The sequence below is a fragment of the Chaetomium tenue genome, assembly GCF_020726465.1.
Source record: "Chaetomium tenue strain MPI-SDFR-AT-0079 chromosome Unknown F5144scaffold_5, whole genome shotgun sequence".
Taxonomy (NCBI): Eukaryota; Fungi; Ascomycota; class Sordariomycetes; order Sordariales; family Chaetomiaceae; genus Chaetomium; species Chaetomium tenue.
This window is the reverse complement of record NW_027117333.1, coordinates 1301816-1328288: the sequence shown is the minus strand read 5'-3', so window position 1 is coordinate 1328288 and position 26473 is coordinate 1301816. Positions and strand designations below refer to the sequence as shown.

Here is a 26473-nt window from a genome sequence, read left to right as displayed (position 1 = left end):
CCCGACCCTCCAAACCCGCCCGCCAATGGTCACCCGGGCCGACACCAACTGCGAACCTGGATAGTCTTATCACGAAATGAACCATATCCACAAGCCGAGTCTTGGACTAGGGCAAATAATCCAGCAACAGCGATGCGCGAACTGGGAAGCGTAGGCAGTGTCTGCCTACGTTGTCAGTTTCGCCTACTCGTCACATCCCGTGCGCGAACCCGTCGTGGCATCTCGAGTTCTAGCAGCACTGCTACTGCCGAAGATGCGAGAACCAACATACGAACAAACAATGGAGGCATGGGCGCCGAGCGGTCGGTTGACCGGCCCTCCATCGCACCGCTCTCCACGCCTCGACACCCAATGCCGTCCAGCCACTCCCCTTCGGTTGCCATGTTCCAGAGCATCGTACAGAACCAAGCTCAGGCGGCTCCTCCTTTCGGCACCATGGTCGTTGGGACGGCCAGCCTCGAACTCGTGAAGGACGTGCTCCGAATGCAAACAATGATGAAGGAGGGCGCCACTCTTGCAGAGGCATATACATACTTTCAAGAGACGGTGTATCCTCAAATTACCAAGGAGGGCGCCGCCGAGGTCTCGCAGATTGTCAAAAACCAGATAGCTGCCGTTCTCCTTAACAGGCTAGCTCTCGAGAAGGCGCGGGATTTCGACTCTAACCGGCTACCCAGCGTCACTCGCATCACTGAGATCATGCTTGAGCTAGACGTCCTTAAGCCGGCCGCGTGGGCTACCCTCATAATCACGCTGGTCCAGCACATCTACCGACAAAACACGGTTCCTGACAAGTACGATTCGATTAAGGATTACGAGACAGCCATGGCGCGGCGAGACGCCCTCGTACATGACCTCCTTGGTGCTTGGCGCGTGTTCTGCTCGCAGAGATCTCCCGCGCAAGGTGGCTCCTCGACAAAATCCCCAGTCACGAACGTCTTCAATACCGGCCCGGCCCGCCCGATCGGAAAGCCTCCGCAACAACTCACGCTCCAACAGGCCTTCGGGGCCATGTTCCCCCAGTACCTGACCCCGTCTTTACTAAGGCCGACCTTTGCTGCGTTTGCAACGTACAAGCTTTTGACAGACGCTTTCAGCCGTGCCCGCGCTACCAAGGGGGAGGCTGCGCCGTTCCTTCACATGATGACGGGTTTGATATTTCAAACGCGGCCGCCCCGGCGCGAAGACTTCCAACCGATATTCGATACCTTTTTGGATCTCCCACACTTCGTGTGGCCCAAGCGGCAGAAAAAGGCCAAGGTTAATGCCTTTCTAGACCCATCCGGGCAACTACCCGATAATGTCAACGCTAGTGTGCATCGTCAGCTAGGAGATGCCATCAAGAGCATGCATATCAGGATGGTAGACAATGCTTGGTTGGAGTTCTGGGGTGATGAGGCCACCCCCGATGCCGCCCATATCGCCGAGCTCGGCAAGTGCCCCGAGATGTTCGACTATTTTATCCTAGCGTACACCATGATGCGCCGGCCACAGCAGGCCGTCGGTGTGTGGAACAACATGGAACGCATTGGCATCAGGCCCTCTATCAAAACCTGGAACTCTATGCTCCATGGTTGTGTCAAGGCCAACAACCCCCGCGGCCTCAAGACCGTCTGGGACAAGCTGGTGGCCTCGGGCATCAAGTTGGATGCAACTATCTGGGCCGCCCGCATCAACGGGTTCTTTGTCTGCGGCGAACCCGATGCCGGTCTCCGTGCGCTCGACGAGATGGCCAAGATTTGGGCCGCCCGTTCCGACCCTCGCTACGCTGCCGTGGCCGTCCAACCCTCCGTTGAGGCTGTCAACGCCGTCCTTTCTGGGCTCATCCGCCTTAAAGACCGCGAGAGGGACACTACACGCGTCCTCGCCTGGGCTGCCAAGCGGGGCATCGACCCCGATATATACACCTTCAACACCCTCCTCCGACCGCTTGTCCGCCGCGGCGACATGGCTGGCATCGACCAGATCTTTGATGCCATGCGCAGCACCAACATCCGCGCCGACGTCGCCACCTTCACCGTGCTCCTCGAGGGCACCCTCAACCAAATCGGCGACCTGCCCCCCGCGCAGCAAGTCTCCCTGGTCGAGCGCATGCTCGAGGCCATGAAGACCGCGGGCGTCGAGATCAACATGCAGGCCTACGCCAAGATCCTCTACATACTTCTCCGCGAGGGCGACCGCGCCGAGGAGCCCGTCAAGGCCGTGCTCGCCCAAATCTGGGGCCGCGGCCTCGAGCTGACCTCGCACATCTACACCATGCTGGCGGAGCACTACTTCTCACGCGACCCGCCGGACTCGACCGCCGTCACCGCCCTGATCGAGAACAGGCGCCTGCACGACAACAAGGGCGTCGACCGCGTCTTCTGGGAGTGCGTCATCAAGGGCTACTGCCAGGCCGGCGAAGTCCGCCGCGCCCTGCACATCTTTGACCGCGTCTTCGTCAACGGCAACAGCACCATCACCTTTGGCACCCTCTACGACCTGCTGCGGGCCGTCGTGGATGTCGGTGACGGGGAGGCTGCCGTGCGGGTCGTGGAGGCCGCGCGCAAGATTGGCACGGCCGACGAGGTGGGCCTCGTGCAGGGAGGTGGGGAGGGGAAGAGGTATTGGAAACATCGGTTCTGGCATCTGGCGTACGCGCAGGGGCTGATGGGGGAGCAGCTGGCTGAGAGGTTTTGGGAGGCGAATGTTTGATGAGGGGGTGAGGTAGGGGATTGTACGTATTTTACGATAGAGACATGTACTATACATACAAAAACATGGTTTGTATACACTTTTGACGATTCCCAACGCAATTGTTGGTTCACAATCAGCTGTGAACGTGTGAGAATTATTCGTCAGCAAAGTAGCCACGAGAAGAAGACCACCACCCTTTTCTCCCAACCCCAGAATAATATCCCCCCAAAAAGGGGCGAAGTAAACAAACCCTCCCCAAACCAAGGCAACCACCAACCATCCACCCACCCATGCACGTTCTCTCTCTCTCAAAAAACCCCAGTCCACAACCATGAGACGAACGGGTCTAGCGTGCGGCACAGCACAGTCGTCTGACCGCGCCGTTTCAGGCTGGCCTGCAACGAGCGTGAGCCCAGGGCCAGCATCGTGTGTGTGGCTGAGTATGTTTTTTCCTCCACTTGCATCTCCACACTGCTTGGGTGAGTGAGTGCTGACGTCGTATTGGGGGAGTCGTTCACGATGTTACCGCGATGGGGTCGGTTAGGTTCGGGTTTGGTTCGGTTGGAGTAGGCAACAATGACTGGGGGTTCTGGTGTCGGGGGTGTTCTCGTTTGTTGATGAGTTCATGGTTCGAGGGAAAGATATGTCTTCGTTGGGAAGGGTTCATCTCCGAGGTTGGAGGACTGGGTCACAGACAGACAAGTAGGAGCGCAGGAGAAACGAGAGAGGTGGACAGACAGCCAAGTAGGCGTCGGAGTTGATTAGATTTCTGTCAACGTGCATTTGCCCCGTGACAGCAGCCATCCCATCCATCCCCAGCATCACCCATGGTGCTCATCAACCGCCATCTCATCATTCACTTTCCACGCCGACATCTCGCAGATCCAACATGATTCCTCTTCTCATCACAATCCAGACCCCTCCCCATCCCCACCCCAAGAGACTAGTTTAAGAAACAAAAGAAAAAGAGACAAAAACCCAGGTATCTATGAAACCGGTACCCGCTCGCTCCATGCTATGTATGTATGCAAACCCAAACCAGGCCCAAACCAGACACCAAAAAATCTATTTTGCCATGTATCCCGCTCAAAGACACCCATAAAGTAAAACCAAAAAACAAAACGGAAAGATTAGGCATAGCGCCCCCCAATAGCCTGCGCCATCCAGCCCAGCTCCGTAACCAGCTCCCCCAGCCCGGCATCCGGGATCGGGCTCGTAAGCATCAGCGACCCCGGCACCGCCGACTGCTGGCCCACGGCGGCAGCAGCAGCGGCGGGGGTAGCCAGCTTGCCAGCGTCAGTCCCCGCGGTGCGCGGGAGCGAGTACGTCGACAGGGTGGCGGCGATGTTCCGCGCGAAGGGGTTCTTCTGAATCTGGGCGGCGGCGCCGAGGACGTCCTCGTCCTCCTCGTAGTCGTCGTCGTCGGCGTCGGAGAGGTAGAAGCCCGGCGGGGAGGCGGAGTCGGGCGACTCCGGGCAGAGGGCGGAGAGCGGGAAGGAGGGGTGGTGCTTCGCGGGAAGGGTGGTGTTGAGGGTGGGGAGGCGGGGTGGCGTGCGGGTCGGGGCGGGCGGCATGGTGAGGTAGGGGCTGGCGGGTGCCTCGGTGTCGGTGTCGTCGATGGAGGCGATGGTCATGGCCGGGGAGAGGGCGCGTGGTGGGGGCGGGGACAGCCCGGTGAACTGCATGGTTTCCGAGACGGCCGAGGTGGCGAAGTTGTCGTCGTCCTCGTTCTCCTCGACAATGTCCTCTGGGATGTCGATCGCCGGCGCATTGCTGTCCTCGTGTTCGTGCTCCAGCGGGGCGTCATCGACGAGGAACCTGCGCAGCGACTCAGGCGAGATGTCCCTTGACCTGCTACCTTCGGACCTGGGAGCCCTTTCGAATTCTGCCTGCGGAATCTGCATGTCCTTAAGCGAAGACGAGCTCGACTTGCGGCTGAATAGCTTCCGAGCTGAGAAGTGCCAGCGGGTGCTCGGCGACGGTGACCTGGACGGGCGCGTCTGCTGCGGCATCCGGAGGGGCGCAGTCCCAAGCCGGCGAGCGGGCTCTGGGGGAGTTGGCGCTGGCCTTGGAGAAATGAACTTGCTGGCCGGGTCCATCGTCTTGAAGTCCGCCTCGTGCAGCGATGTCAGCGAAGCGCTGCGTTTCCTCTGCGACTGCTCGACAGGAATCCAAAGAGTGTTGACGGTCTGCCCAGGAAGATATGGGCAGGTGTTCGTCGACGGCTGGGAGGGATCATGGGCCTCAGAAGCTCCGTCGAGTTCGTACTATATATGTCTCGGTCAGTGTGACTCAGGTCCGTCCGGATCGGGAAGTGGCACTTACGTAGTAGTAGTAAGTGTGCCCCATCTTTAGGCCTCCATCCCGTTTCGGTATGCTCCCGGCATCCCCTTCACACGTGATATCCTTAAAGGTGTAGCAACCTTTCCATTGGCCACGGTCCCGTCGGCTATCGCGTTCCATGGTGTAGCTTTTTGTGAAGTTGTCCCAAGATCCGATAAGTTGTACGGCTTTGATTGAAGGGGGTGTTCGTCTGCTTCGTGTTAGTTTTCTGGTTGGAGGGTAAGACATTGCGTGGCCGGGCGGTGCCGTGTCGGGATAGGAATGCGCCCTTGAACTGCGAGGGCTCGGGTGAGACCACACTCGACAGTCTCGGGAGCAGAGCCAATCCTTTTGAACAATGCGCCACCAATCCGGACCAAGACCAAGACGTACAGTTGGAAGACAGTAAGACAATAAGAGAAAAAGAGTGGCTAGGTATGTCCAAAGAAAGAGTGACCGGATAATACCAAGAGAGCAAGCAAGCACAGGGCCAGACTGGGCAGCGAACGGATGGTCGGAGAACCAAAATGAAAAACGAGTGAGAAATAGGCGTGCTCAAAAAGAACTTACAGCATGAACGTAAAGAGCGTGGTGGTGGGATCCATCTTGATGGAACGTGGACTTGTTGCGCCTCAGAAGACCCAGTCTCGAGATGGCGCAGCAGGATCTCTTATAAAGTGGAACAAGTTGTGTGTAGCTGCCTTGAGCGTCTGGAACGACCGGGCCGGGGTGTGGTACCAGGGTACGAAGAGACGCGAGACGAGCGACTAACTAACGTGGCAGTCGTCTTTGTGAATGAAGGGCTAGGGCGTACGGCCAATGGGAATCTCGAGAAAGACCCGGAAGCGCCGTGGTGATGCGCAGATGGAGGCGGCCCGTGGGGTTGAGTGGACGGCGCTTAGCCACGCAAGCGGCGACAACGAGTGTCACTGTTTCGAGTTGTTTGCCCGATTTCGACCAGATCGTTGCGGCGTTGACGGATGCAGAAATAGCCCACTTTGAGACGACTGTGCCGCAGTGTTGGGTGGACTCGACTGGTTCGATGTTGTGACGCAGCAACACAGCAAAGTCGACGAGGGGGGTTGGCGCAACTTTAAGAACCTCGGAAGCGCGATCGTGGAGCGGGTACTAACATGGTGGACACAGAGAAGGCTCCCTCCCCGATGGAGCGCGCCATGACGAGCATTATTTCATTTTCTCTTTCCCTCGATCGAAACCCCAAACACTCACTCCCCCCACAGCCCTCCCACAGGACCCCTAGGGCTGCCAAGTCAGCCCCCCGGGTGCGATGATTGACGGGGCGCTTTGGCCCTGTTGTCGCGATGTCGAATGGGATGACAGATTGTGAGCGGCTGACGGAAGGATCGAGGCTGGGGATTGGGCCGTCGACTTGCACCGACATGCACCGCTAATCTCGCCAGGGGTCCAGGTCGGGGGTGGCCCTGGCAACCATCGACGCCATGTGGGGACTTTGTGTGGTTGGGGTGCAGTCGATCAAGGCGGATGGTTGCATCCATCGCTGCACACTGTTTCCGTCGGCGGTTCTGTTGGTTCATCAAGCGAGAGACAAAGAGATCCCGACACGCCCCGAATCTGGAATTTGCCGTCATTTGAGATCCCGTCGTCCAGACGCGGTAAGGGCTGTTTCCAATTGACAACACGCAGCAGCTGTTTAGGGAGAGCGGCACTGACGGGGTGGTTGGGGGTTCTAACAGACAATGCAATTCGATGGTTCGATCGCTGTGCCGCGCAGAATATCTAGCCTGGGAATAGTTAACTCGTTAACTAACGTAACTAGTGTACCTGCACTTCTGCCCAGGCTCCGCACGATGGCATCGCCGCACGAGGCGGGAGCTGCAGGCGTGGTCACCGCCATGTTTTCTGTGCATGTTCGCCGCAAAAGACGCCCAATTGGACTCTAGCCAGTATTTCCAGAAGAGGATGACTCGCTGCCCCATTGTGTGCGTGCGGTGTGTGTGTGTTGGCGTTACCATGTCCCGGGGTGGCTGCAGGGCCCGAAGCATGTCTCAGCTGAATGAAGCTGGAAAAACAGACAGCTGTCAGGCGTCGACTGGTTGAGTGGTTCTTCCTTTGCGGCGGCATCATCGGCCTTTCCACTCACAACCCCGTCGGAGTTGCGGGAATTTCCGTGTTCTGTGCCTGACGCGATGTCGCATTCCCACCAGTGGTGGACCGGTTTCGAACATGAGATCGAAAGCTCCATTTCCCAGGGGCACAAAAAAAAAACGGATTCTCGATGGGGATGAGACGAGCGACGAGGGTCAATGAGGACGAATCACAGTGGTCGAGCAGCCTTGAGACAAGACCCACTTTGCGGGCCGCTCGCATCCATTGCTGTTGATTGGTCATTGGAACACAATGCATTGTCTTCAAGTCCCTGATGTGCCTGACTGCCACTCAACCAAACACCAGAAACACTGGAGAAAACGGCGAAACCCTTACACGCCGTTCTGGGCGAGGGATAGCCCGGCCAAAATTCAAATGACGATTGTTTACAACTCAAGCTGAAGCGGGTCGTTTATTTCCCACGCAAAAGGGCAATCCTCGTCGTTGAAAGGCGCCAGCACAGTCAATCGTGCGACCTGCAAACGCGGCCCATGGCATGAACCGGTCATTTCGGATGCGGCCACCAGCAGTCCCAAAGCAGTCGTCTCACCTGTTTCGTCAGCAGCTGATCTTCCCAACCCAGCAAGATGAAGCTGACAACACCTCATCAGCCATCTCCGATGAGATTTAAGCTTTCGGAGGAAAAGCATCAGGAATGTCTCTGATTGGGAAGAGAACGACAACACAAATTGGCTGAACCAGGTCTTGAATGTTTCTCGAAGCAATTGTCAATGCCTACCCGGGTCCAAGCGTCACTTAGAAATTCCAATGCTGTGCGACAGTTTAGACGGCTGAGGTTTCGGGCTGTGCGTGTTGCGCAGAGTTGCACGGAGACCCTGATTTGCAATAGCAATTCAAGTACTCGAAACACTCAACGCCCCCATGGTCTAGAACTTCTGGTTGTCCTTCATGATGAAACCACATTGTGGCTGCCTGGTTGACAAGAGAATATCACAAATAATGATGTCTCAAGATTCAATATTCAGAAGGCTGAGCTCAGGGTTTGTGGTCTGTGTATGGTAGCTCTCACACATCAGTTTGTTCCCCGTGCTTTTCTCATGCTCTCTCCTGTGCACGATGTACTCTGTGAACTGTACTGGCAAATGGCCAACTCACTCCATATCCCATCGTCCAAAGAGCCAAACACACTTCAGTCCGACAACGGCGACGGGCACCCGAGAATAGATGACACACCATCCACCATGCAGCTGAATCCTTCCCGCGCCATAGTTACCACACTACATCGTACCGCATCACACTCACTGCAACACACCACACCACAACATACCACACCATCCACCACACCACGCCACATGCCTACCACCCAAGCACTCGGGCCTCAGTCAAGCCGTTCCCGCCCGCCTTACCCCCCCAAGCCAGTCGGGCACAGCACACCACCTCACCAAAACACAGCGCCGCCAAACCGCAGATGACCGAAAGCCTCCCCCAACCTCCCTTCCAGCGCCAACCGGCTGCGCCGATGCCATGCCTGCCCACCTACCTACATAAGCCGCGCCGTGACGCCGCAGAAGTCGATGTATATATGCGGTGCAATATGTATCCCCGGACGACCACGCCGCCGGCAGCGCCGTCTCGAAACATGTCTCCCAAAAAAGAAAAAAAAAAGAAGCGGCGCTGTTGTCCAAACGGGTATTATCATTAAATATGTGTACGTAGTGTAGTAGTAGTGTGATGTGAGTGAGTGTGCGCGCGCGCCCGGAACCTTAAGAAAGAGTGTAGAAGCAAACAAGCAAGCAAGCAAGCAAGCCAGCGCAATGACCTCCGCCCGCCCACCCGCCCGTCCGCCCTGCCAGCCAGCCCCGACGCCGCGCTGCGTTCCCATAGCTAGCCTCCCAATCCATCCATCCCTCCCCTCCCGCTGCCGGTCATCCTGGCGTTCTTCTACCCGGAGTGCGAAATACCGGCTGAGAGATCAGTAGCTATACATTATCTTCGTCTTCATATCCCTCCTCCCTTTCCCTGGCCGGCCAATCATCCCGATGCGCTGGCGCCTTGCGTGTGACCGGTTTTTCGTTTCCCGTCATGCTAATGCAAAGAAGAACCGCCCACTCCCGAACATAGGCGGTCGGTTGGGGGCGGGTAGTGTGTAAAAGTAAGTTGGGGGTGAAGCGAAGCAAAGCAAAACGAAACGCCTCTCCAATCAATCCCCTTCCTTCCCGTGATGCCCAATGTCGTTTTGATTTTTAACCCATCCCGGAATATTGCATCCAAAAACAGGCCTTGCTTGTCTGTCATGTCTTCCCAAGACAGACTAATGGTTGCCCGCCCCTTCCGTCTCTCGCACCCGCCCAGCGAAGTGCCACCCACCCGAAAGGTGCCGTTTTGGCCAACCCACATCCAATTACTTAGCCCGGCTCTTCCCATTCGCCTTGCCATTCACCTTGCCGTTCGTCTTGCCGTTCACCTGGCCATTGGCCTTCCCATTCTCAGCAACAACAGGCTCCGCCGCCGCAGCCTCCTTCTTATCCAACTTGACGGCCGCCGCGGCGCGCGTGCGCTCGTACTTGGCGGTGGTATCCCCCTTCCACATGGTGCCCAGCAGCCGGTCCCAGATGGTGAAGAAGGGCTGGGAGAAGTTGCTCTTGATGCCCCAGCTCTGGTGGTGGATGTCGTGGTAGGCCGCGTTGTTGCTCGTGATGTGCTGCAGCGGGTCCCACGGCAGCGCGTACCCGCAGTGGTCGTCCACCGTCTTGATGGTGCTGAACACGAAGAACAGCATCCCGCCGCGCGCGCTCAGCATCGACACCTTGTACGCGAGCCCCGCGCCCAGCGTGTCGAGCACGAACCCCTCGATCGGGTGGTTGTAGAGCGCGCCGTAGGCGTAGGGGACGTAGAGCCGGTGGTGCCGGGCGTGCCAGTTGGCTGCAGGGGGGGATGAGGGTTAGTTTGGCACACATACAGGGGGGTTGGGGAGGGGGGGGGTTGTGGTGTTGTCGAAGAGACGGGTTGACGTACTGTACATCCACTTGTTCAGGTGCATGGCACGGTGCCAGAAGTACTGCCATGTGTCGAGGAAGCAGGTGGCAACCCAGAGCTGGAATCCGGGGACGATGACCCAGTAGATGGCCTTGGCGACCATCAGCTCCCATGTTGCGAAGGCCGGAACGGCGGTTCCTGTGACGTCGTCGAGGGTCGTGGTAAGGAACGGATAGTGCCCGCCGGCCAAGGCACCTGCTAGCAACGGGTAGGAGGCAGCCATGTTCTTGGAGATGGCCGCGGCGTTAAACCCGAGCGTTCCGAGGACCGTGGGTAGCGCGCGCTGAGCCAGCCGAATTCGCGTCGCCCAGACCGCAACGTCATATTCTTCGGTGCCCGTTGTCTGTTGCGGGTCGGTCGCGGAGAGGAAAGCAGACATCCCCATCTGAATTATCTGTTCGATGATCACATCCCTAGCCACTTCATAGCGAGACGCCAGATTCCGCTGGCTGATCTCTTCGGGCGTGTGTAGCCGGTACTGTGGGAACAAGTCGTAGACATCGATGACGTGAAAGATCATGGACACGACCCAATAGGCGATATGCGTCGAGATGAGCGACAGCCAGAAGTCGGATATGAAGGGCAGGAGGTCGGGCATCGGCTGGATCTCGTAAGCCGGAAGCGGCGGCAGGCCGGATGCGAGGGTTGTGTTCGCCATGATGAGACCGGGGGGCCGTTAACACGGCGAGCAGGCCGGGGCGAGTGTGTTGCAGACGCAAAACAATAAAGGACAGGATGGGATGCTGCCTTGCGACAGCGGCAGAATCAATCAATCAGTGCAAAAATGGATGGTCAATCGAGAATGAAGGAATGGCGCGAACGAAGATGGATGCTTGGGTAAGAAAAAGAAGATCGGCTGTGGAGAAGCCGTTTGTGTTTGGTCCCTGGATGGCGAAAAGGTCTCGCCGCACGGCCCAGATTTCAATTTCCCGTCTTTTTTTTTTCAATGTCGGGCCATTCATCGCACCACTTTGACAGGCTTGACAGGCAAGCGAGGAGATCACCATGACTCAGCTACCTTGGTATTTAAGGGAGGTAATCTTGCTCTACCCGCCCTATCCGCCGTGTTCCGACTTCTAAACAGACAACTCGTGCTTTCCGCCCTTCGTTTCTCCTGAAAAAGACCGACGCCCTTGTTTAGGCTTGGCAGAGACCGATGATCCGTCAGCGGCAAGGAGTGCAGCGCTCGGAGTCGCGCCGAAAAGCCCCACAGACCGGCGTTCGGCCCTGGGGACGAGTCCGGGAGCTGGGCACGCTGGGTTAGGGTACGCTGGGTTAGGGTTTATTCAACGCCTGAAAAGCCGAGATGAGAAATGGCACTCAATTTGGGTTAGGGTTAGATTAGATAAAAAGCCTCGAGTTCAACAATATGCTGATTCTAGTTCCTCAGCCAACCACCTAAGGTACCTAACCAAATGGGTTTAAAAATGGGCCCAGGCGATGCCTCAAGTGACGTACCCTGCAATCAGCCATGTGCGCTCGGTGGGTGGCGCACAGTTGAGCTGGAATTCCCCAGTCGCTGAAAAAGGTTGCCCCGCCTACCTACTTCGTACCCCTCCTCCATCACTTTGCCCCCGCTCAATTTTTTCCCATCACCCCAACCCACTTTCTCTTGCAACCGCTTCGTCCTGCCAATCTTTACCTTAATTCCCCAGATTCAACAAACCATTTTTCAAGATGATTATCTACAAGGTGCGCCAGAAGATACTGACAAACGAGGGCGGCGGGCCGCTGCAATGTCGCGCATGGGCGCAAGTTCGCTAACACAAGCTCTGCGGCTAGGACGTTATCTCCGGTGACGAGGTCATCTCGGATTCGTATGACCTTAAGGAGGTCGACGGCGTTGTCTACGAGGCCGACTGCGCCATGATCGTTGAGGGCGCCGTCCAAGTTGGTGCGTACGATCCGGCCCTCGGATGCCAAATTGAGGATCTGCCAATCTGCGCTGGGAAGACATGAGGAAGCACAAGTGGACGCTAACACATCTCGCAGACACCGGTGCCAACGCTTCTGCCGAGGAGGCGGAGGAGGGCGTTGAGGACCAGGATGTCAAGGTCAACAATATCGTCAGCTCTTTCCGTCTCCAAAGCACCTCGTTCGACAAGAAGTCGTATCTCACCTACCTGAAGGGTAAACCGCCCCCACCCTCCCTAGCGACCCACAAGAAACAGTCGCTGACTGGTTTGCCACATAACAGGTTACATGAAGGCTGTCAAGAAACATCTCCAGGACAGCGGGAAGTCGGAGGACGAGGTCAAGGAGTTTGAGACCAAGGCCCAAGGGTTCGCCAAGAAGGTCGTCGGCAGCTTCAAGGACTGGGAGTTTTACACCGGCGAGTCCATGAACCCCGATGGAATGTGAGTATCATTTTGTTTTCTCTTATATACCTAGAGCCGTGGTTAACCAGCGCAGGGTCGTCCTCCTCAACTACCGCGAGGATGGCGTCACCCCTTACGTCGTTGTGTGGAAGCACGGCCTTAAGGAGGAGAAGGTGTAAGGGACTGGGATCGTGCCCGCCTATACCCTTAATCACGCGGACTGGATGGCCCGTCTCTGTTTTGCTTGGAATATCTAGGCACTGTGCAAGCACAGTCGTGCGCTTCTATAGATAGTTTCGCGGTGCCTACAGCCCGACTATCGTTGCCCACCAACACAGACGAATCGACCCCGCCCATATCTGATCTACCAATAAAGTCCGCAACGTGCAATGCCATGTTCCAATGTAAACACACCAATGCCATGTACCAGACAACATTCCGTCAACATCAACCCAGACCCTTCTAAAACCGGGGCCTCGTCGCCATAGGAATCGGCGGCGGCTCATCACCTTCACCACTCCCCTGTCCCTGCTCCTGCCCCTGCTCCTGCCCCGTCCCTCTCATCCCTCCCGACAAACCAGGCTTCTTCGGCGGCGGCGGCGGAGGCGGTTTCTTCTTCCCCGCCAGCGCCGCGAGACCACTACCCACAACCCCAACCCCCATCCCACCCCCACCTGCATTCCCACCCCCACCTCCAGCTGCAGCTGCATTCCCAAACCGCTGCTGCAACCCCCCCACAGCCCTCAGCCCCCCCGCCACCTGCTCCCCATGCCGCTGCCGGAAATTCTCGGCCGTCGACGCCGCCGCCCGCGCGTCGGACAGCGAGACCGACGACGGGTCGTTCCGGAAGGCGGCGGCCGTGCGGACGGCGGCTTGTTTTTGCGCGAGGGTCGTCCCGGTGTTGGTGGTGGTGGTGGTGGTGTTGTGTGTGGTGGGTTCGGGGGTGGGGGTTTTGGAGAACTGGCTGGAGGCGGAGGCTTTGAGTTTGCTGAAGCGGGATTGGAGCTCGTTCATGTGTGAGGGGTTTTGGGGGGTTGTGGCTGTTGGTGATGGGCCGGTGGTGGATGATGAGGAGGGGGTGATGCCGAAGCCGGGGACCGAGATGCCGGCCGCGCCGAGGCGGCTGACGGCGAACTGGTTGACGTAGCCCTGCTCTGGGCCTGGGGCGGGCTGCCGGGCGGGGAGGGCCGGGGAGGAGGGGGAGGGCGTGGCGGGAGACGAGGTGGATGATCGTGGCGGGAGGCGCGGTGGGAGGCTGGGAGGCGCTCTGCCTGCGCCTCCGCCTGATTGCGGTGTGGGAGGGGCAGGGCGGTTGTTGGCGCCGTCGGTTCTACCTGGGGGCGGCGGGAGGTGGGATGTAGAGAGGCCGGTGGTGTCTAGGCGCCATGGCTTGGGAGGAGCGGGAGGTTCGTTTGATGTCGGGTCTGTTGCGGTTGCTCCTGCCCGAGGGGGGATGGTTGGGCCGGTATGAGAAGCGGGTGATGAGGAGGTTGCTGGGCTGGTTGCCCCAGCCGATGCGTTGGGATTCCGTTTGGGTGGAGGGGCAAAGCTGGCTGGATCACGCAGCGAGGTGATGGGTGTGGCGACGTGATCGTTACGGAGGGTATGCTATTTCGTATGGTCAGCGATGCCGGTAACTTGATGTAGAAGGATGGCAGCTTACGTCTTCCCCACGGCCAACTAAGCTTTTCTGGAAAATATTAGTCTGAAGTCCAACATGAAGGCACTCAAATTCTCATACCATCTGGTCTCTGATACCAGTCCCGTCCTTTTCTGGATGCCATCCTTTTTTGAGGATGTCCTTGTATTGTGACATGATGTGCTTCCCCTGACTCGTTTGAAAATGGGTCGCCAGCTAACCGAATAGAATCACGATATAGAGGATGTGCCGTAATGACGATGTTGGTCGACATAAAGGTTGTTGAGCTGAGAACGGTGAGGTAAGTTGACAATAGTGGGTCCAGACCAAGTCGGGTAGCAAGCTGGTATGTACAAAACAGGATGGCATCAAGATTGGCATAATTACATCCACCCTCCTCGTAGCGTTACCGTCCCACGTAACCTGTAATACTGTGTTACGGTAGACAGCGGATATCATTATTCCAATATCATGTCGACCCAGATTCACAATTATGAAACTGTCAATTAGTCCGAGGAACGGAAGATGATTGGAACAGAACATGAGCTTTTATTAGACCAGGACGAGGCCACAGCCAACGCCTCTATCCGCCACAAACAACAACATACAACATGCACTACAATATGCTCCCACCATCCACCCCCGGACTCGCAAGCCCAGCCTCCTCCCCCAGCCCAACAGCCCTCAACAAGCCCGCACTCTCCGCATCCCCATCCTCCCCCGCCACACCCACACCCAAGCCCAAATCACCACTCCCACCCCCCAACCCCCCACCCTCAAACCCACCACCACCACCGCCCCCACCACTCGTGCGCCTCGTCTCCTCCGCCCCATTCAACAAATACCACACATCCTTCTTCGTCAACAAGCCCTGCAACACACCCCGATCCACAAACAACACATACCGCAGCCCCAATTTCTGAAAATAGCTGACCGCCAGGTGCAGGCGGCCGCGGGCGGGCAGGGTGAGCGGGGTCTGGTCCATCCAGGGGCGCAGATCCAGGGTCGAGCGCGGATCGGCCATGGGCTGATGGGCAAAGAACGCCTCCGTCTCCGGGGGCAGGGAGCGCGGGGGCTGGGTGGCGGTGTGCAGGGTGTAGGCCAGCTCGGCGCGCGAGATGTAGCCGAGGAGGATGGCGTCGCGGGGGTCGGAGACGACGGGGAAGCCGCGGTAGGGGTGGGCGTCGAGAATGGAGGTCAGCGAGGCGATGGTGTGGCCTGTCGCGGTGAGCACGACGAGGTCTTCGATGCGGGTCATGATCTGGGAGGCGGGGATGTCTGGGATGGGGGTGGTTTCTTCGGAGAGGTCGAGGAAGGGGTACTCGTTGAAGTGGATCCAGGACTCGTAGATGCCGCGCCGCGAGAAGGCGTCGCCGACCCATTTGGAGATCATCACGGCGATCATGATGGGGAGGACGTAGTTCAGCGCGCCGGTTAGCTCGAACATGATGACCACGATGGATACGGTCATGCGTGTGACGCCGGCTAAGGCTGCGGCGGCGCCGATGACGGCGTAGGTGCCGGGGGTGATGCAGGGGATGTCGGGCTCGCAGGTGTGGAAGGCGATGGATTTGGGGTAGTTGGTCTGCCAGATTTCCATGATGATGCCGATAGCGCGTCCTGTGAGTGCCCCGATGGCCATGGAGGGTAAAATGATGCCGGCCGGGATTTGTAGGCCGAAGGTGATGGCGGCGAGAAAGAAGCTGAGGAGCGCGGCAAAAATGAGTAGCAGGATAGTGGCTGCAGAAGCGGCGCCCGTCTTGCAGAGCCCGAACTGATCATCGAACTGCTCTGTGCACTCGGCGAAAAGATTCGACACCAATTCGGAATTTCCGGAACGCATATAGCGGTTGGGATAGTTGATGAGAGCGGTAACAGCGGCCACGATCACTACCTGGATAACGGGACCGGGTAGCCAAGAGGTGGACTTCCGCCATCTAGCCACCATCATGTTGGCCTTGATGAATAGCCCGCCGTAGATGCCGCCGAGTATGCCTAGGAGGACGAACGGGACGAGCTCGAAGCCGTGCCAACTGGTGGTGTACGTCACTTGGTACATAACCAGTTTGCCCGACCGGAAAGGATCGAAGGCCTGCAGAACCATGGCCGCTGTCATGGCACAGACGAAGCTCTGCCACATGGTCTTGTCGGGAAAGTAGTAGGACAGTTGCTGCGAGAGTTAGGGATATATCGTGTCAAAAAAAGCGGGAGGTCATACCTCGAGGGAGAACAGCACGCCGCCAATGGGCGAGCCGAAGGCGACCGATATGCCAGAGGCGGCTGCCGCAGACAAAACCTCTCTTTTCCGCGCTGCTGCTGTTAGCCTCATAATCACTGAGTAGTAGATAATGGGCTGGCATACCTTCATTATTGTTAAGGCTAGGAAACAACTTCGTAAAGATATTGGCGCAACAACACGCAACATGGACTAGGGGTCCTTCCTTGCCCAGCCACATGCCAGACGCTACGGCGAGGATCTGGTCAAGTCAGCAAACATTCGCATACCCATAACCCACCAAGGGAAACCTACCAAACCCAACGACTTGGTAATCAAAGTCCATAACCCTAAAAACCTCCTGATCACGAACCCCCCCAACACCGTCTTGATCTCCGGTATCCCGCTGTGCCTGGCATACATGCCATACTCCTTGACCAGCACGGCCGCCGAAAGCGCAAAGGTAACCTGTTCCCCGTCAGCCTCATTCTCATCCCACTTCCTGACTCCCCTATCCGTAGCAGTAGAACAAATCAGACCAAAACAACCTACCGCAAAGACCGCATACACCACCCCCTCCACCACCCACCGCCCACCCCCCTCCCCCGCCCCAAACACATCCCCCCACCGCCTCCACCCGCGACACTGACTCCCCTCATCATACCCCAAACAACACGCCGTCCTGCCCAGATAAAACCTCCCCCCATCCACCTCCCCCGAACAAAACCCATGCTTCACATCCCCCAGCCAATCGGTCGCGACATCAATCCCCGCCGCCAGCGCGCCCACCACCAGCCCCGCCAGCAGCAGCACCACCCACACGTGGCTGGCGTCCAGCAGCCGCCGCAGATACCCCAGCAGCGGGTGGCCCAGCGGCGCGTGCGCGTGCAGCGCCCGCTGCCGCTGTCGTTCTTTGGTGTACTCGAAGATCCAGTCGATCGCGGTCAGGTCGGCGTACCCGACGCGCCGCCCGGGGCCTTCGGTGTACCAGTCGTGGGGGTGGGGGGGCGCTGTGCCGGTGGGGTCTTTGGTGGTGGTGGTGGTGGTGTTGTTGGGGAGGGCGCCGAGGTGGGTGGATGGGCCGGGGGCGGTTTCGAGGCGGAGGGGTGGGTGGGATGAGGGTTGTTGCGCTGCGGCGTGGGGACGGGGGAGGTCGTGGCTGGTTCGGGGGGAGGAGGTGGAGGCGAAGGGGCGGCGGCCGGTGAGGGCGGTGATGAGGCGGGCGGGTTGGGAGAAGAGGCTGGGTTGTTTTTGTTTGCGCTTGAAGGTGAGTGGGGAGGAGAGGTCGGTCTGGAGGGGGTCGTCGCGGAGGATGGAGGTCGAGTCGTTGGCGGGGTGGGGGTCGTCGCCTAGGAGGTCGAGCTCGTCTGTGCTGTCGTCGTCTTCATCGTCGTCGTGGGCGTAGGGGTTACTGTAAGGATTGGTGTTATTCTGGCCATGGCCGTTTGAGGGTCGGGAGGTCGACGGCCCCGAACTTGATGTGCCATTGTTCATTGTGTGGTTCGTCGGGGGCATGCTGGGCGAGAGGATGATGTATCCGCCATTCTCATTTGCCCGTTTAAACTACCCAAGGGTATTGCGCACTTCCGGCGTCTGGGAACTCGAATCTTCCTCGTCGTTGGCTTGCGCGTCGCAGTGTTGGTGTTGCAGTGTGCTGGTTATCTTATCGCCAAAAGCGCTGATTTGGACGACTTTGATGGCCCGTGCAGGCCAAGCAAGTCCCTCACTGGAAGGGACATTACAGCTGAAATTCAGCGCCTGCAGCCCCGCCGCAAAGGGCTGTCAGCCCCAGATCTCAGACGACTTGGCCCCTGTATGACGGCATTCGTTACCGACCGACAGCCCAAAGCATGTACAAAAAAGTATCACCTTCATAGGTAGGTACCTACGTGGTACATTAAACGCAACCCACTCTCATCCTCGACGAGGTATAATAATCCGGAATAACATCAAAATATGTTGTGGATGGGACTCACCTAGCTTTGTTGTTCACAAAAACTCCCATTAAACTCAAGATGAGCGAGAGTGCTCCTCCTGCTGAGGAACAGGCCCCCTCCATCCAAAAGATTCAGGAATTACTAGGTGCAAAAGACGACACTTCACGCTTTGTTGGTCTTGCACTGCTAAAATCCGTTCTCGACAACACGCCAGAGTTACGGAACGATGAGGAGACTATCGTATCACTCTGGGAGAGCATCCCGGCCAAATTCCTAGACCGGCTGATCAAGACCGGGTCGAAGCAAAAGTCATCAGATACACGCCGGAAGGACTCGAATGATATGCTAGACTTGGCTGTCTCTGTACTTCACACCTTTGCTGTTCTACTTCCGGAGACTGCGAAGAAAAGCCCCAAATTAATGGACAGGATACCACAGCTCGTGGCTTGTCTGCTGCACTGGTGAGTTCACTCGCCCATTCCCAACCCACGGACGTGTTGAAGTAGTGAGCACCCGCTGACTGGCCATGGAATAGTTCCGATGAGACCACAAGGTTGACCCTCGAGACTCTAGTGAGCCTCGTGAGCCAACCAGACGGCGCCCACGCTTTTACAGCGGTAGAGGACCTCTCTCCCTTGACGGAGATTGCGCCCTCACAACCCCTTGCCCTGGACGTCCTGCTATACGCGTGGCTTAATGCCATGACGGCGGCCCTGGACAAAGACAGCTTGAGATCCAAGATCGGTGCTACGATCGGCAGCCTTGTTGCCTCCTTCAAGGGGACCGATGCCGTGACACTGCTAAGCTTCCTCGCAAGCTTGCTGCCGCGGTTAGAGCCAGAGGTAGGTTACCCCTGAATTTCACCACTGGGTAAACAAATTAAGTAACAACCACTAGGCTGTACCATCCGATCCAAAATGGCTTCCATCTATCAGCAAATTCATCCGCGACCTCGTCGTCAGCCGCCCCACCGCCGCCGGCCGTGCCGCCTTCACGAACCTCTCCGCAGCGCTCCTCGAGATCTACCCCTTCCAAGCCCCGCAGCTCCTCTTCGCCGAGCAAGACACTGCCACCGCCACCTCGTCCTCTTCAAACCCCTTCTCCTACCTCCTCATCAACCTCATGCTCGTCGACATCCGCGCCACCCTCCCGACCCTCCTTGAACAACTCAACTCCCCCACCTACCCAGCCACCTCACACCGCCTCACATCCGCCTACAACACCCTCTCCCACTTCACCGGCTACCTCCTCCGTTCCATGGACTCACCATCCACCACCTCCGACCTCCCCTGGACCATCTCCCCCGACCTCCTCCTCCACCTCCGCAAATCCATCTCCGAAACCCTCTCCCTCACCACCGAATACCTGCGCGACCGCTGGGACGCCGCCGTCGCCGGCGCCATGGGCCTGCACCCCGACGCCCGCGCGGGCTCCGTCTCCGCCACCACCACGACCACCAGCACCAGCACCAGCGCCGCCACCACCACCACAACAACCCACCCCGCCCTCGCCTGGGACTCCACCTCCACCTCACTCCTCGCCGCCAACGACCCCCTCATCCTCGCCGCCGTGCGCGCCCTCGCGCTCTGGATCCGCGAGGACGACAACGAGCTGCTGCGCAAGGAGGCCAGCGGCCTGGCGGATATGCTGGTCGAGCTGTACCAGCGGAGCCAGACGGCAGCCAAACAAAGCGGGGAGGGGGAGGTGGAGGGGAAGGGGCGGTTGGATTTCCGCCGGGCGGTGCTGGTGGCGTTTGAGGGGGTTGTGGCGGAGCGGAAGGGCAGGGAGGCGGTGCTGGGGGAGGGGGGGTGGGAGGTGTTGGGGGGGGGTTTAGTGGGGGTTTTGGAGGGGCTGGGTAAGGACGCGGAGGGGGGGGTTGAGGAGGAGGAGGAGGCGGCTAGGGGGGTAGAGATTGTGCGCGTGTTGTTGCAGATTGCGGAGGAGGAGACGCCGGGGACGAGGGAGGCTTGGATGGATCTCGTGACTAAGGTGGCTGCGTGGGATGTGCCTGAGGCGACGCAGGCGCCGCCGGTGGTGCTCGAGTTTCAGGTTGCGGTCCTGCAGCTGGTTACTACTTTGCTGGTGAAGGCGAACCCGGGAATGCGGAAGCGTTACGGGCACTCGACTAGTGCGGTGCTGGGCGTTGCAAATCGGTTGAGGGGGAGGGTGAAGGGGGATAAGGCCTTGGCGGATGAGCTTGAGGATGTGGTGGGGACGCTGGCTGCGCTGAGGTGAAGTTGGAGGTGGTCTGCTCCGGAAGTCGCGCTGTTAAGGGTTGTTCCTTCAGTTGGCGGGCAATTGTTGATGCAGCTGTTACCGACTTGGTCAAGGAACCCCCGAGGCACTAAATCTCAAGATCCGACACCGAAACCTATTCATCTCCGTATACGCAACCCTATGATTCTACGCTTACCTATGTGTCTTTTGTTACATTCCTACATATCTGCCACTGGTTAATATTTGTTATTATCTCGGGAAGAAAACACCAGCATGCTATCCAGGTATATTTGGAGCAGGTACCTCTGCTTCAGGCCCTGGTATCCGGCCTCGGCTGCGCGCAAAAGGGGAAGGTTCTTCCACTCTGTGAGGAAGGGCGTCTGCAAAAGGTTCCACGACCATGAACGGAGTGCTTCGTGGCCGTCTCTAGTCCTGCTGGACGACCCGGGGAGAAGGATGTATCCTGAAGATGCCCGCATCAGAAACATCAGCATGAGCCAACTCCCTCACATATCCCGGGAAGGTGGTAATGTTTCTCCAACCACCGAGCCGATTGGTGTCATGTCACGTATGTCCCATATGACTACCAGGGCTAGGAATCATCCTCATACTAATGTATGGCAGCCTCTTACTTCCCGAATCGTCTCGCCCATCACCACAGAGCCGTGCCGCCTCAAGCCAACTTCGGTGTTGAAGTCCTGTTAGAACTGTCAGACTCGGTGAGAGAATCGCTCGCTAAACAAGGCCATTTTGGCCCGAACGCGGACGTCATGTCTTTCTTCATGGAGCTTGCCGTCTTGGAGGAAACGGATGGCGTGCCGACTCTTGATTTCCAGACGATCAAGCTTGCCCGCCTGGATAAGTTGGTTGCTGACCTGACCCAGTGCGGTGAGATGCCCTTCACTCTAGCTCCGAGGTTCATCCATGACACTGTCACCGCCGAGAAGCTGGAAAGAATGTGGCGGAAACGTCTCAAATACGACTACCTCATGATAGACGATATACGTGCCAATGACTTGGCCATAAAGTGGCGGCTCAAGGAAGGCTTGCCCGCCGACCGGGATACTGCTTCCGGGTCGACAATAGGAAGCAAACCAGAGCCGATCAGTAGCCCCAAGAAAGTTACCACATTCAAACCTGGGGGGTATGGTCTCCTGATATTGTGCTGCGGTATCCACCAGCTGACGGTCTCGCAGATGGTGGATAAACCTAGCTTGTGCTCACTTGGATGGTGTGGTGGGAACGGACCGAGACACGACAAGCAGAGGAGACGACGGGATTCTAGCTTTGCCTCTCTTGACCGGGAGGGAGCTCAATGCCGGTCATAATAGAGTCAAATATCTCTCCAAGGGAACATTGGCAGACATGCACCCGGGTCTCCTGTCCCAGACCGGGAACCAGCTACGTGTCCTGAGAGGGTATAAACTCCGTAGCCATTTTGCCCCCACGGTCGGCATCCGAAACGATGGCTTGTATGCTCTTCCTCAAGAATACGTTGGTAGCAAGCTAATCGACAGACTACAGGTGGAAACTTCTTAGATATAACGAGAGGCGCAACCGCACCACCGGGGATTTCCACCTGGAGGTAGATCTTGAGAAACTACCTGGACAACCAGAAATGTCAGAACTCATGAAGATTCCACGGCCGTCGCACCTCGATGATTGGGACTTGTACAAAAGAGTTAAAGTTCAAATCGCTCTCGAAACAGAGTACCGAAACCACAAGAACCAAAATAGAGAAGACTGGACGCCGTTGGATAAGCCCTAGAAGAGAAGGGCCATGGACAGCTTTAATCGAGTTTTAACATGCAGGGAACAAAACGAGGGCTGCCAGGATTATCATGAAAGCAAGTAGTATTTGCTGAGGGAATAGGGGGTGTCAAGGGATAAGTGATGTGGCTGAATCGCCCTTGGTAATCATGGCCATGGATAAAAGTAACGAATATCACTACTTCGTATAAGCCTACGATATAGCTTTAATACGAGCTATGTATGCTTACAAAATGCTTGAGCTAGAGAACATGATAGGGGAGAGGTTCAGGTGCGCTTCAGGAGACCATACATAACCCTAACCCTTCTAAGTACATACCGCATGCATCGTCAAAGCGGCAGTGAGAGGGGGCAACATACATCCTTAAGCGGTCATAGCTAAGTTTCTTCACACTCAACACTCACCCAGTATTCCGCCCAAATATTCTCCAAACCACCACCACTCACAGCCTCACCCTCAACCGTACCTAGCCTTTAAACATAGAACATTCAACCGCCATGGCCAAATCCAAAGACTCCAAACCCGCCGGCGGCAAAGGCGGCGGCAAGACCGACACCAAGGCCGACAAGTCCAAGAAGGGCGGCGGCAAGGGCAGCAACTCCAAGACCGCCGGCGCCGCCGACAGCAGTGGCGACACTAAGGCATCCAAGCTCAAGGGCATGACCATCAACGTCAGGCATATTCTTGTATGTTCCCCTTGTAACCCCCTTGGCTACGTTTACTGGGGTGTCCCGTTCGGTTTGTGACTGGGATACAAGTGTGTATGCTAACGTTTCACCTTTTTCTTCTCTTTTTACAAAAATAGTGTGAGAAATTTGCCAAGAGCGAGGAGGCCATCGGCCGGCTGAACAACGGTGAGAAGTTTGACGTCGTGGCGAGGGAGATGTCCGAGGACAAGGCCAAGGCGGGTGAGTTCTCTTTCGTTTTGTACTTTGGAGGTCACGGACATGCTCACACGCTTGATACAGGAGGTTCGCTCGGCTGGAAGTCCAAGGGAAGTCTGGACCCTCAGTTCGAGGAGGTGGCCTTCAAGATACCGCCCAGCCCGGTCGCTAGCCCCACGTTTGAGAGGGTCAAGACGGGCTTTGGGTATCACATCATCATGGTTGAGGAGCGCAAGTAGGAGTGGGGTTGGGTGACAACCGGAATGGCCAGTTGTGAGGCTTCTTTTTTATTTTGTCTTGCTCAGTTTCCCATGCCGTATGCGAAGGGTAGCCGCGTGAAGGGGCTCCCAGATGTCCCGCCATCCTTTTAGCCAGCCGGTGAGAACCAGAGCACACCCGAGGAAGATGTCATCGGACCGTGGCCCGAGAGGTGAACCCTTCTCCAAATCCCTCTATGATATCCCCATTCTCCTTCTTTCCTCGCGAAATGCCACTACCCCCGCCCGTGCTTGGTTCGCTTAAGCCTCAGACGAGAAGTAGTTGAGGAGGATGGAGCGCTCCTGCGACTCCTCACCCCAGTCCTTGACGACCACGCAAGAGCAGTTGACGACCTTGCGGGCGTTACCCTCACGGTCGAGAACGCCTAGAACACAGACGGTCAGCACACGCCACCACTTCCCCAATCGGGATATCCCGGGCCTACTCACAGAGACCAGCCCACTCGCCGAGCTGCTTGCCGTCAGGCACCTTGATAAGCGGGATCTTGTGCTCGGAGCAGAGGGCGATGACGAGCTTCTTGTAGGCCTCCTCCTCGCACGACTCGTTGAGCACGCACATGTGCGCCTGCCTCCGGTCGAGGGCCTTGGACGCCTCGCGGAGACCGCGGGCAAGACCGTCGTGCATCAGAGACAGCTTCAGGACGCCCTTGAGCGCATCCAGAACCGACATCTGGCCCTTGCCGGCATCGGCAGAAACCTCAACCTCCTCCTGAACCTCCGGGGCGTTGTTCTCTTCTACGTCCGACTAAATGGGGAAAAAGCCATGGTTAGCGGGGTGCGTTCTGCGTCGTTCGAGGAATTGCGAGCTCTGGGCTTCGTCGATGGTGCAGAAATTGGTCGATGGCGATGGGTGATCTTTGGAGGGGGGGCGATGGGGATCTCACCATCTTGACGTTTATGATTGTTGATAGACTGTCGGTTACGTCCTCGAAGAGTAATGTGTGTTCCTTTTTCGTGTGTTGGGGGGAGGGATGTTGACACGGCCACAAAAGTCAGGATTAATGTGTGCGGGAATCGGCCCCACCAATCGGCCGGGGATTCAATTCAAGGAATTTTTGTGGTCGCAGTGAATCCGCACCGAGCTAGTCTGTTTTAAGCAAGCGCACAATTACAGAGGTCAGCGTTTTAGGGCAAGTTGTCGCGGGCACGGACCACCACAGCTCCATCCATTGCGAATTTTCTGGTCACGGTCAAACCTCCTCCATCCCCGACCCGATCAACCATCACCAGCCCTCCAACACAGGCATAATTTGAGGTATGTAAATACTCTCGAAGATGACTCAACAGAAAAATGTCCTTCGCGAAGGCCGAGGGAAGAAATCACGGGGTGGCTGAAGCAGCGGCCGACGCTACCTCGTGACACTCTTCTCCTCTCCGGCAATTGAGCAGGCAGAACCCTCTTGAGATTTATCGACGAGGGCACTCTCCGCGCTCGAGCCTCGGAAGGCTAACGTAATACGCTTCGGCACCCTGGCAGATACCTCACTTCCTCTTCTAGACGATTTGAGAATCTCCGTTCCGACGAACTACCGCCAAGATGGTCCGCACCTCCGTTCTCCACGATGCTCTCAACACCATCAACAACGCCGAGAAGGCCGGCAAGCGCCAGGCTCTGATTCGGCCTTCGTCCAAGGTCATTGTCAAGTTCCTGCAGGTCATGCAGCGCCACGGTACGTTGCCCACGCCCACCGGCCAGCTCAGTGAACGTGCAAGACCCTCGCAACCCCCCCTGGTCCTCACTGGTCCCCCCCGACCCTCCCCGTTCCCTCCAAATTCGGCATGATAACTAGGCAACGATTCTTTCCGCCCCACGGTCGAAGCCCTTTAAGTTGCCGATAAATTAAACACCAATGCGAGGGTCTTACACGTTCTCGGAGACTTCCAATGATGTACAATGTTTAATCTCGCGCAACAAACAACTGACAAGATCGCTTTTCAGGCTACATTGGCGAGTTCGAGGAGGTTGACAACCACCGCAGCGGCAAGATCGTTGTCCAGCTCAACGGCCGGTGAGTCCATGGCCCGGAGTGTTACTTGGTGAATGTTCCGTTGCTGACAGCGATTGCAGTCTCAACAAGTGCGGTGTCATCTCCCCCCGCTACAACGTCCACCTTGCCGAGCTCGAGAAGTGGGTTGTCAAGCTTCTCCCGGCCCGTCAATTCGGCTACGTCATGCTCACCACCTCGGCTGGCATCATGGACCACGAGGAGGCTCGTCGCAAGCACGTCTCCGGCAAGATCATTGGCTTCTTCTACTAGACAGCTAAAGCTAATGAGAGACGAACGGATCTAAAAAAACAAAAAAGGCCTGGCAAAGTGTGCGGAGTTGCGATGCATTTAAGGGATACCCTTCCGTGAATACAAACGGCCTGCGTGGTCGACATGACTATCGCAGACATCGTTCCTTGCTTACCCTGGTGATATATGTGAGACTTTGCCTGCTGTACTCGACTGGACGATAATCGATCCCGTCCGACTGAGACTTTCGGGTACGACCTCGGGTTTGCGCACAACAAAGCCCACGAGTCTTCTGAGCATAGCTTGACCCCACGGTCTTGGCCGCGTGTCTTAGATGCAGGGTCCCGATCGAGTCCGTATCCAAGGCCGGCTGCTCACCGGGCGCTGGCTGGTAACTAACTACATATGCATAACTTGATTGTTTTTTTTTTCCACAGCGGCGCAGTCGTCAGCTATGGCCATAGTATCTTTAGTGTAGTACGACGTTGGGGTAGCGATGCGCCTAGATGCTCGGACTTCCATGCCCATATAAACAAAACACAAGGTATCCACTAGCCTATTTTACTCGATGATCTATTGTTTTAATTCGGATTTCATTATCTTGATTCTCCAACTCTTAATTTTTACTCTTGATTTTCTACCTCCTTTTCACAGGGCCTTGATTTCCTCTGAAGGTGTAAAGGGTGGCGTTTGGTTTGCGACGGAATTCGCCTGGCAGTGCCCGGGTTTGGATGGCGTCTCCAGTTTTTTATGCAATCAAGTCTAGGATTATTCTTGGCCAACTCCTTCAGCAACCCGCATCGTTAAGCCCCCAACCAGTCTCCAATCGCATTGCCTCGACTTCTTCCAACCTCC

General features: G+C 57.1%; 12 protein-coding genes across 12 annotated transcripts; 6 read left to right on the top strand and 6 right to left on the bottom strand.

Moving 5' to 3' along the window:
* Window positions 1–2: 2 nt before the first annotated feature.
* Window positions 3–2773, top strand: F5144DRAFT_576810 (uncharacterized protein). The gene has a single exon (XM_066789160.1). It carries the CDS (start codon window positions 133–135, stop codon window positions 2692–2694), a length of 2562 nt encoding a protein of 853 aa, XP_066641144.1. The 5' UTR covers window positions 3–132; the 3' UTR covers window positions 2695–2773.
* Window positions 2774–3402: 629 nt separating this feature from the next.
* On the bottom strand, window positions 3403–5567 carry F5144DRAFT_576807 (uncharacterized protein). Its single transcript, XM_066789159.1, has 3 exons — window positions 5392–5567; window positions 5002–5209; window positions 3403–4943 (listed from the first exon to the last, which is right to left on the bottom strand). Exons 2-3 carry the CDS (start codon window positions 5137–5139, stop codon window positions 3807–3809), a joined length of 1275 nt encoding a protein of 424 aa, XP_066641143.1. The 5' UTR covers window positions 5140–5209; window positions 5392–5567; the 3' UTR covers window positions 3403–3806.
* A 3025-nt stretch (window positions 5568–8592) lies between these two features.
* Window positions 8593–9227, bottom strand: F5144DRAFT_283116 (uncharacterized protein). The gene has a single exon (XM_066783731.1). The coding sequence runs from the start codon at window positions 8966–8968 to the stop codon at window positions 8627–8629; it is 342 nt and encodes a 113-aa protein (XP_066641142.1). The 5' UTR covers window positions 8969–9227; the 3' UTR covers window positions 8593–8626.
* A 74-nt stretch (window positions 9228–9301) lies between these two features.
* On the bottom strand, window positions 9302–11054 carry F5144DRAFT_576776 (fatty acid hydroxylase superfamily-domain-containing protein). Its single transcript, XM_066789158.1, has 2 exons — window positions 10102–11054; window positions 9302–10008 (listed from the first exon to the last, which is right to left on the bottom strand). The coding sequence occupies exons 1-2, from the start codon at window positions 10778–10780 to the stop codon at window positions 9488–9490; spliced, it is 1200 nt and encodes a 399-aa protein (XP_066641141.1). The 5' UTR covers window positions 10781–11054; the 3' UTR covers window positions 9302–9487.
* Window positions 11055–11660: 606 nt separating this feature from the next.
* F5144DRAFT_576771 (translationally controlled tumor protein) lies at window positions 11661–13111 on the top strand. Its single transcript, XM_066789157.1, has 5 exons — window positions 11661–11814; window positions 11905–12016; window positions 12115–12252; window positions 12320–12479; window positions 12535–13111. The coding sequence occupies exons 1-5, from the start codon at window positions 11800–11802 to the stop codon at window positions 12617–12619; spliced, it is 510 nt and encodes a 169-aa protein (XP_066641140.1). The 5' UTR covers window positions 11661–11799; the 3' UTR covers window positions 12620–13111.
* On the bottom strand, window positions 12903–14378 carry F5144DRAFT_631019 (uncharacterized protein; the record flags this gene model as incomplete). Its single annotated transcript, XM_066792438.1, has 3 exons — window positions 14182–14378; window positions 14104–14130; window positions 12903–14048 (listed from the first exon to the last, which is right to left on the bottom strand). The coding sequence occupies exons 1-3, from the start codon at window positions 14254–14256 to the stop codon at window positions 12903–12905; spliced, it is 1248 nt and encodes a 415-aa protein (XP_066641139.1). The 5' UTR covers window positions 14257–14378.
* Window positions 14379–14485: 107 nt separating this feature from the next.
* On the bottom strand, window positions 14486–17809 carry F5144DRAFT_549160 (chloride channel; the record flags this gene model as incomplete). The annotated part of the gene is made up of 6 exons (XM_066787562.1): window positions 14486–14510; window positions 14985–16249; window positions 16298–16395; window positions 16442–16556; window positions 16610–16805; window positions 17022–17809. 6 exons carry the CDS (start codon window positions 17807–17809, stop codon window positions 14486–14488), a joined length of 2487 nt encoding a protein of 828 aa, XP_066641138.1.
* Window positions 17810–18136: 327 nt separating this feature from the next.
* Window positions 18137–20766, top strand: F5144DRAFT_653102 (Neurochondrin-domain-containing protein). Its single transcript, XM_066793071.1, has 3 exons — window positions 18137–18692; window positions 18767–19073; window positions 19129–20766. The coding sequence occupies exons 1-3, from the start codon at window positions 18310–18312 to the stop codon at window positions 20464–20466; spliced, it is 2028 nt and encodes a 675-aa protein (XP_066641137.1). The 5' UTR covers window positions 18137–18309; the 3' UTR covers window positions 20467–20766.
* A 138-nt stretch (window positions 20767–20904) lies between these two features.
* Window positions 20905–22216, top strand: F5144DRAFT_493953 (uncharacterized protein; the record flags this gene model as incomplete). Its single annotated transcript, XM_066786010.1, has 3 exons — window positions 20905–21016; window positions 21073–21592; window positions 21973–22216. The coding sequence occupies 3 exons, from the start codon at window positions 20905–20907 to the stop codon at window positions 22214–22216; spliced, it is 876 nt and encodes a 291-aa protein (XP_066641136.1).
* Window positions 22217–22716: 500 nt separating this feature from the next.
* On the top strand, window positions 22717–23342 carry F5144DRAFT_603997 (uncharacterized protein; the record flags this gene model as incomplete). Its single annotated transcript, XM_066791321.1, has 3 exons — window positions 22717–22905; window positions 23025–23127; window positions 23188–23342. 3 exons carry the CDS (start codon window positions 22717–22719, stop codon window positions 23340–23342), a joined length of 447 nt encoding a protein of 148 aa, XP_066641135.1.
* Window positions 23343–23621: 279 nt separating this feature from the next.
* F5144DRAFT_603996 (40S ribosomal protein eS12) lies at window positions 23622–24551 on the bottom strand (the record flags this gene model as incomplete). Its single annotated transcript, XM_066791320.1, has 3 exons — window positions 23622–23746; window positions 23811–24126; window positions 24534–24551. The coding sequence occupies 3 exons, from the start codon at window positions 24549–24551 to the stop codon at window positions 23622–23624; spliced, it is 459 nt and encodes a 152-aa protein (XP_066641134.1).
* Window positions 24552–24596: 45 nt separating this feature from the next.
* Window positions 24597–25913, top strand: F5144DRAFT_282852 (40S ribosomal protein uS8). Its single transcript, XM_066783729.1, has 3 exons — window positions 24597–25051; window positions 25321–25390; window positions 25450–25913. Exons 1-3 carry the CDS (start codon window positions 24919–24921, stop codon window positions 25637–25639), a joined length of 393 nt encoding a protein of 130 aa, XP_066641133.1. The 5' UTR covers window positions 24597–24918; the 3' UTR covers window positions 25640–25913.
* Window positions 25914–26473: the final 560 nt, after the last annotated feature.

Coding starts and splice junctions, on each gene's coding strand:
- F5144DRAFT_576810 (XM_066789160.1), top strand. CDS start 133: ATGCGCGAACTGGGAAGCGTAGGCAGTGTCTGCCTACGTTGTCAGTTT.
- F5144DRAFT_576807 (XM_066789159.1), bottom strand. CDS start 5,139: ATGGAACGCGATAGCCGACGGGACCGTGGCCAATGGAAAGGTTGCTAC. Junction 4,944..5,001: donor GGCACACTTACTACTACTAC/GTAAGTGCCACT, acceptor AGACATATATAG/TACGAACTCGACGGAGCTTC.
- F5144DRAFT_283116 (XM_066783731.1), bottom strand. CDS start 8,968: ATGGGAACGCAGCGCGGCGTCGGGGCTGGCTGGCAGGGCGGACGGGCG.
- F5144DRAFT_576776 (XM_066789158.1), bottom strand. CDS start 10,780: ATGGCGAACACAACCCTCGCATCCGGCCTGCCGCCGCTTCCGGCTTAC. Junction 10,009..10,101: donor CCTGAACAAGTGGATGTACA/GTACGTCAACCC, acceptor CCCCCCCTGCAG/CCAACTGGCACGCCCGGCAC.
- F5144DRAFT_576771 (XM_066789157.1), top strand. Junction 12,017..12,114: donor TGAGGGCGCCGTCCAAGTTG/GTGCGTACGATC, acceptor CACATCTCGCAG/ACACCGGTGCCAACGCTTCT. Junction 12,253..12,319: donor GTATCTCACCTACCTGAAGG/GTAAACCGCCCC, acceptor GCCACATAACAG/GTTACATGAAGGCTGTCAAG.
- F5144DRAFT_653102 (XM_066793071.1), top strand. CDS start 18,310: ATGAGCGAGAGTGCTCCTCCTGCTGAGGAACAGGCCCCCTCCATCCAA. Junction 18,693..18,766: donor GTGGCTTGTCTGCTGCACTG/GTGAGTTCACTC, acceptor GCCATGGAATAG/TTCCGATGAGACCACAAGGT. Junction 19,074..19,128: donor TGCCGCGGTTAGAGCCAGAG/GTAGGTTACCCC, acceptor AACAACCACTAG/GCTGTACCATCCGATCCAAA.
- F5144DRAFT_282852 (XM_066783729.1), top strand. CDS start 24,919: ATGGTCCGCACCTCCGTTCTCCACGATGCTCTCAACACCATCAACAAC. Junction 25,052..25,320: donor GCAGGTCATGCAGCGCCACG/GTACGTTGCCCA, acceptor ATCGCTTTTCAG/GCTACATTGGCGAGTTCGAG. Junction 25,391..25,449: donor GTTGTCCAGCTCAACGGCCG/GTGAGTCCATGG, acceptor CAGCGATTGCAG/TCTCAACAAGTGCGGTGTCA.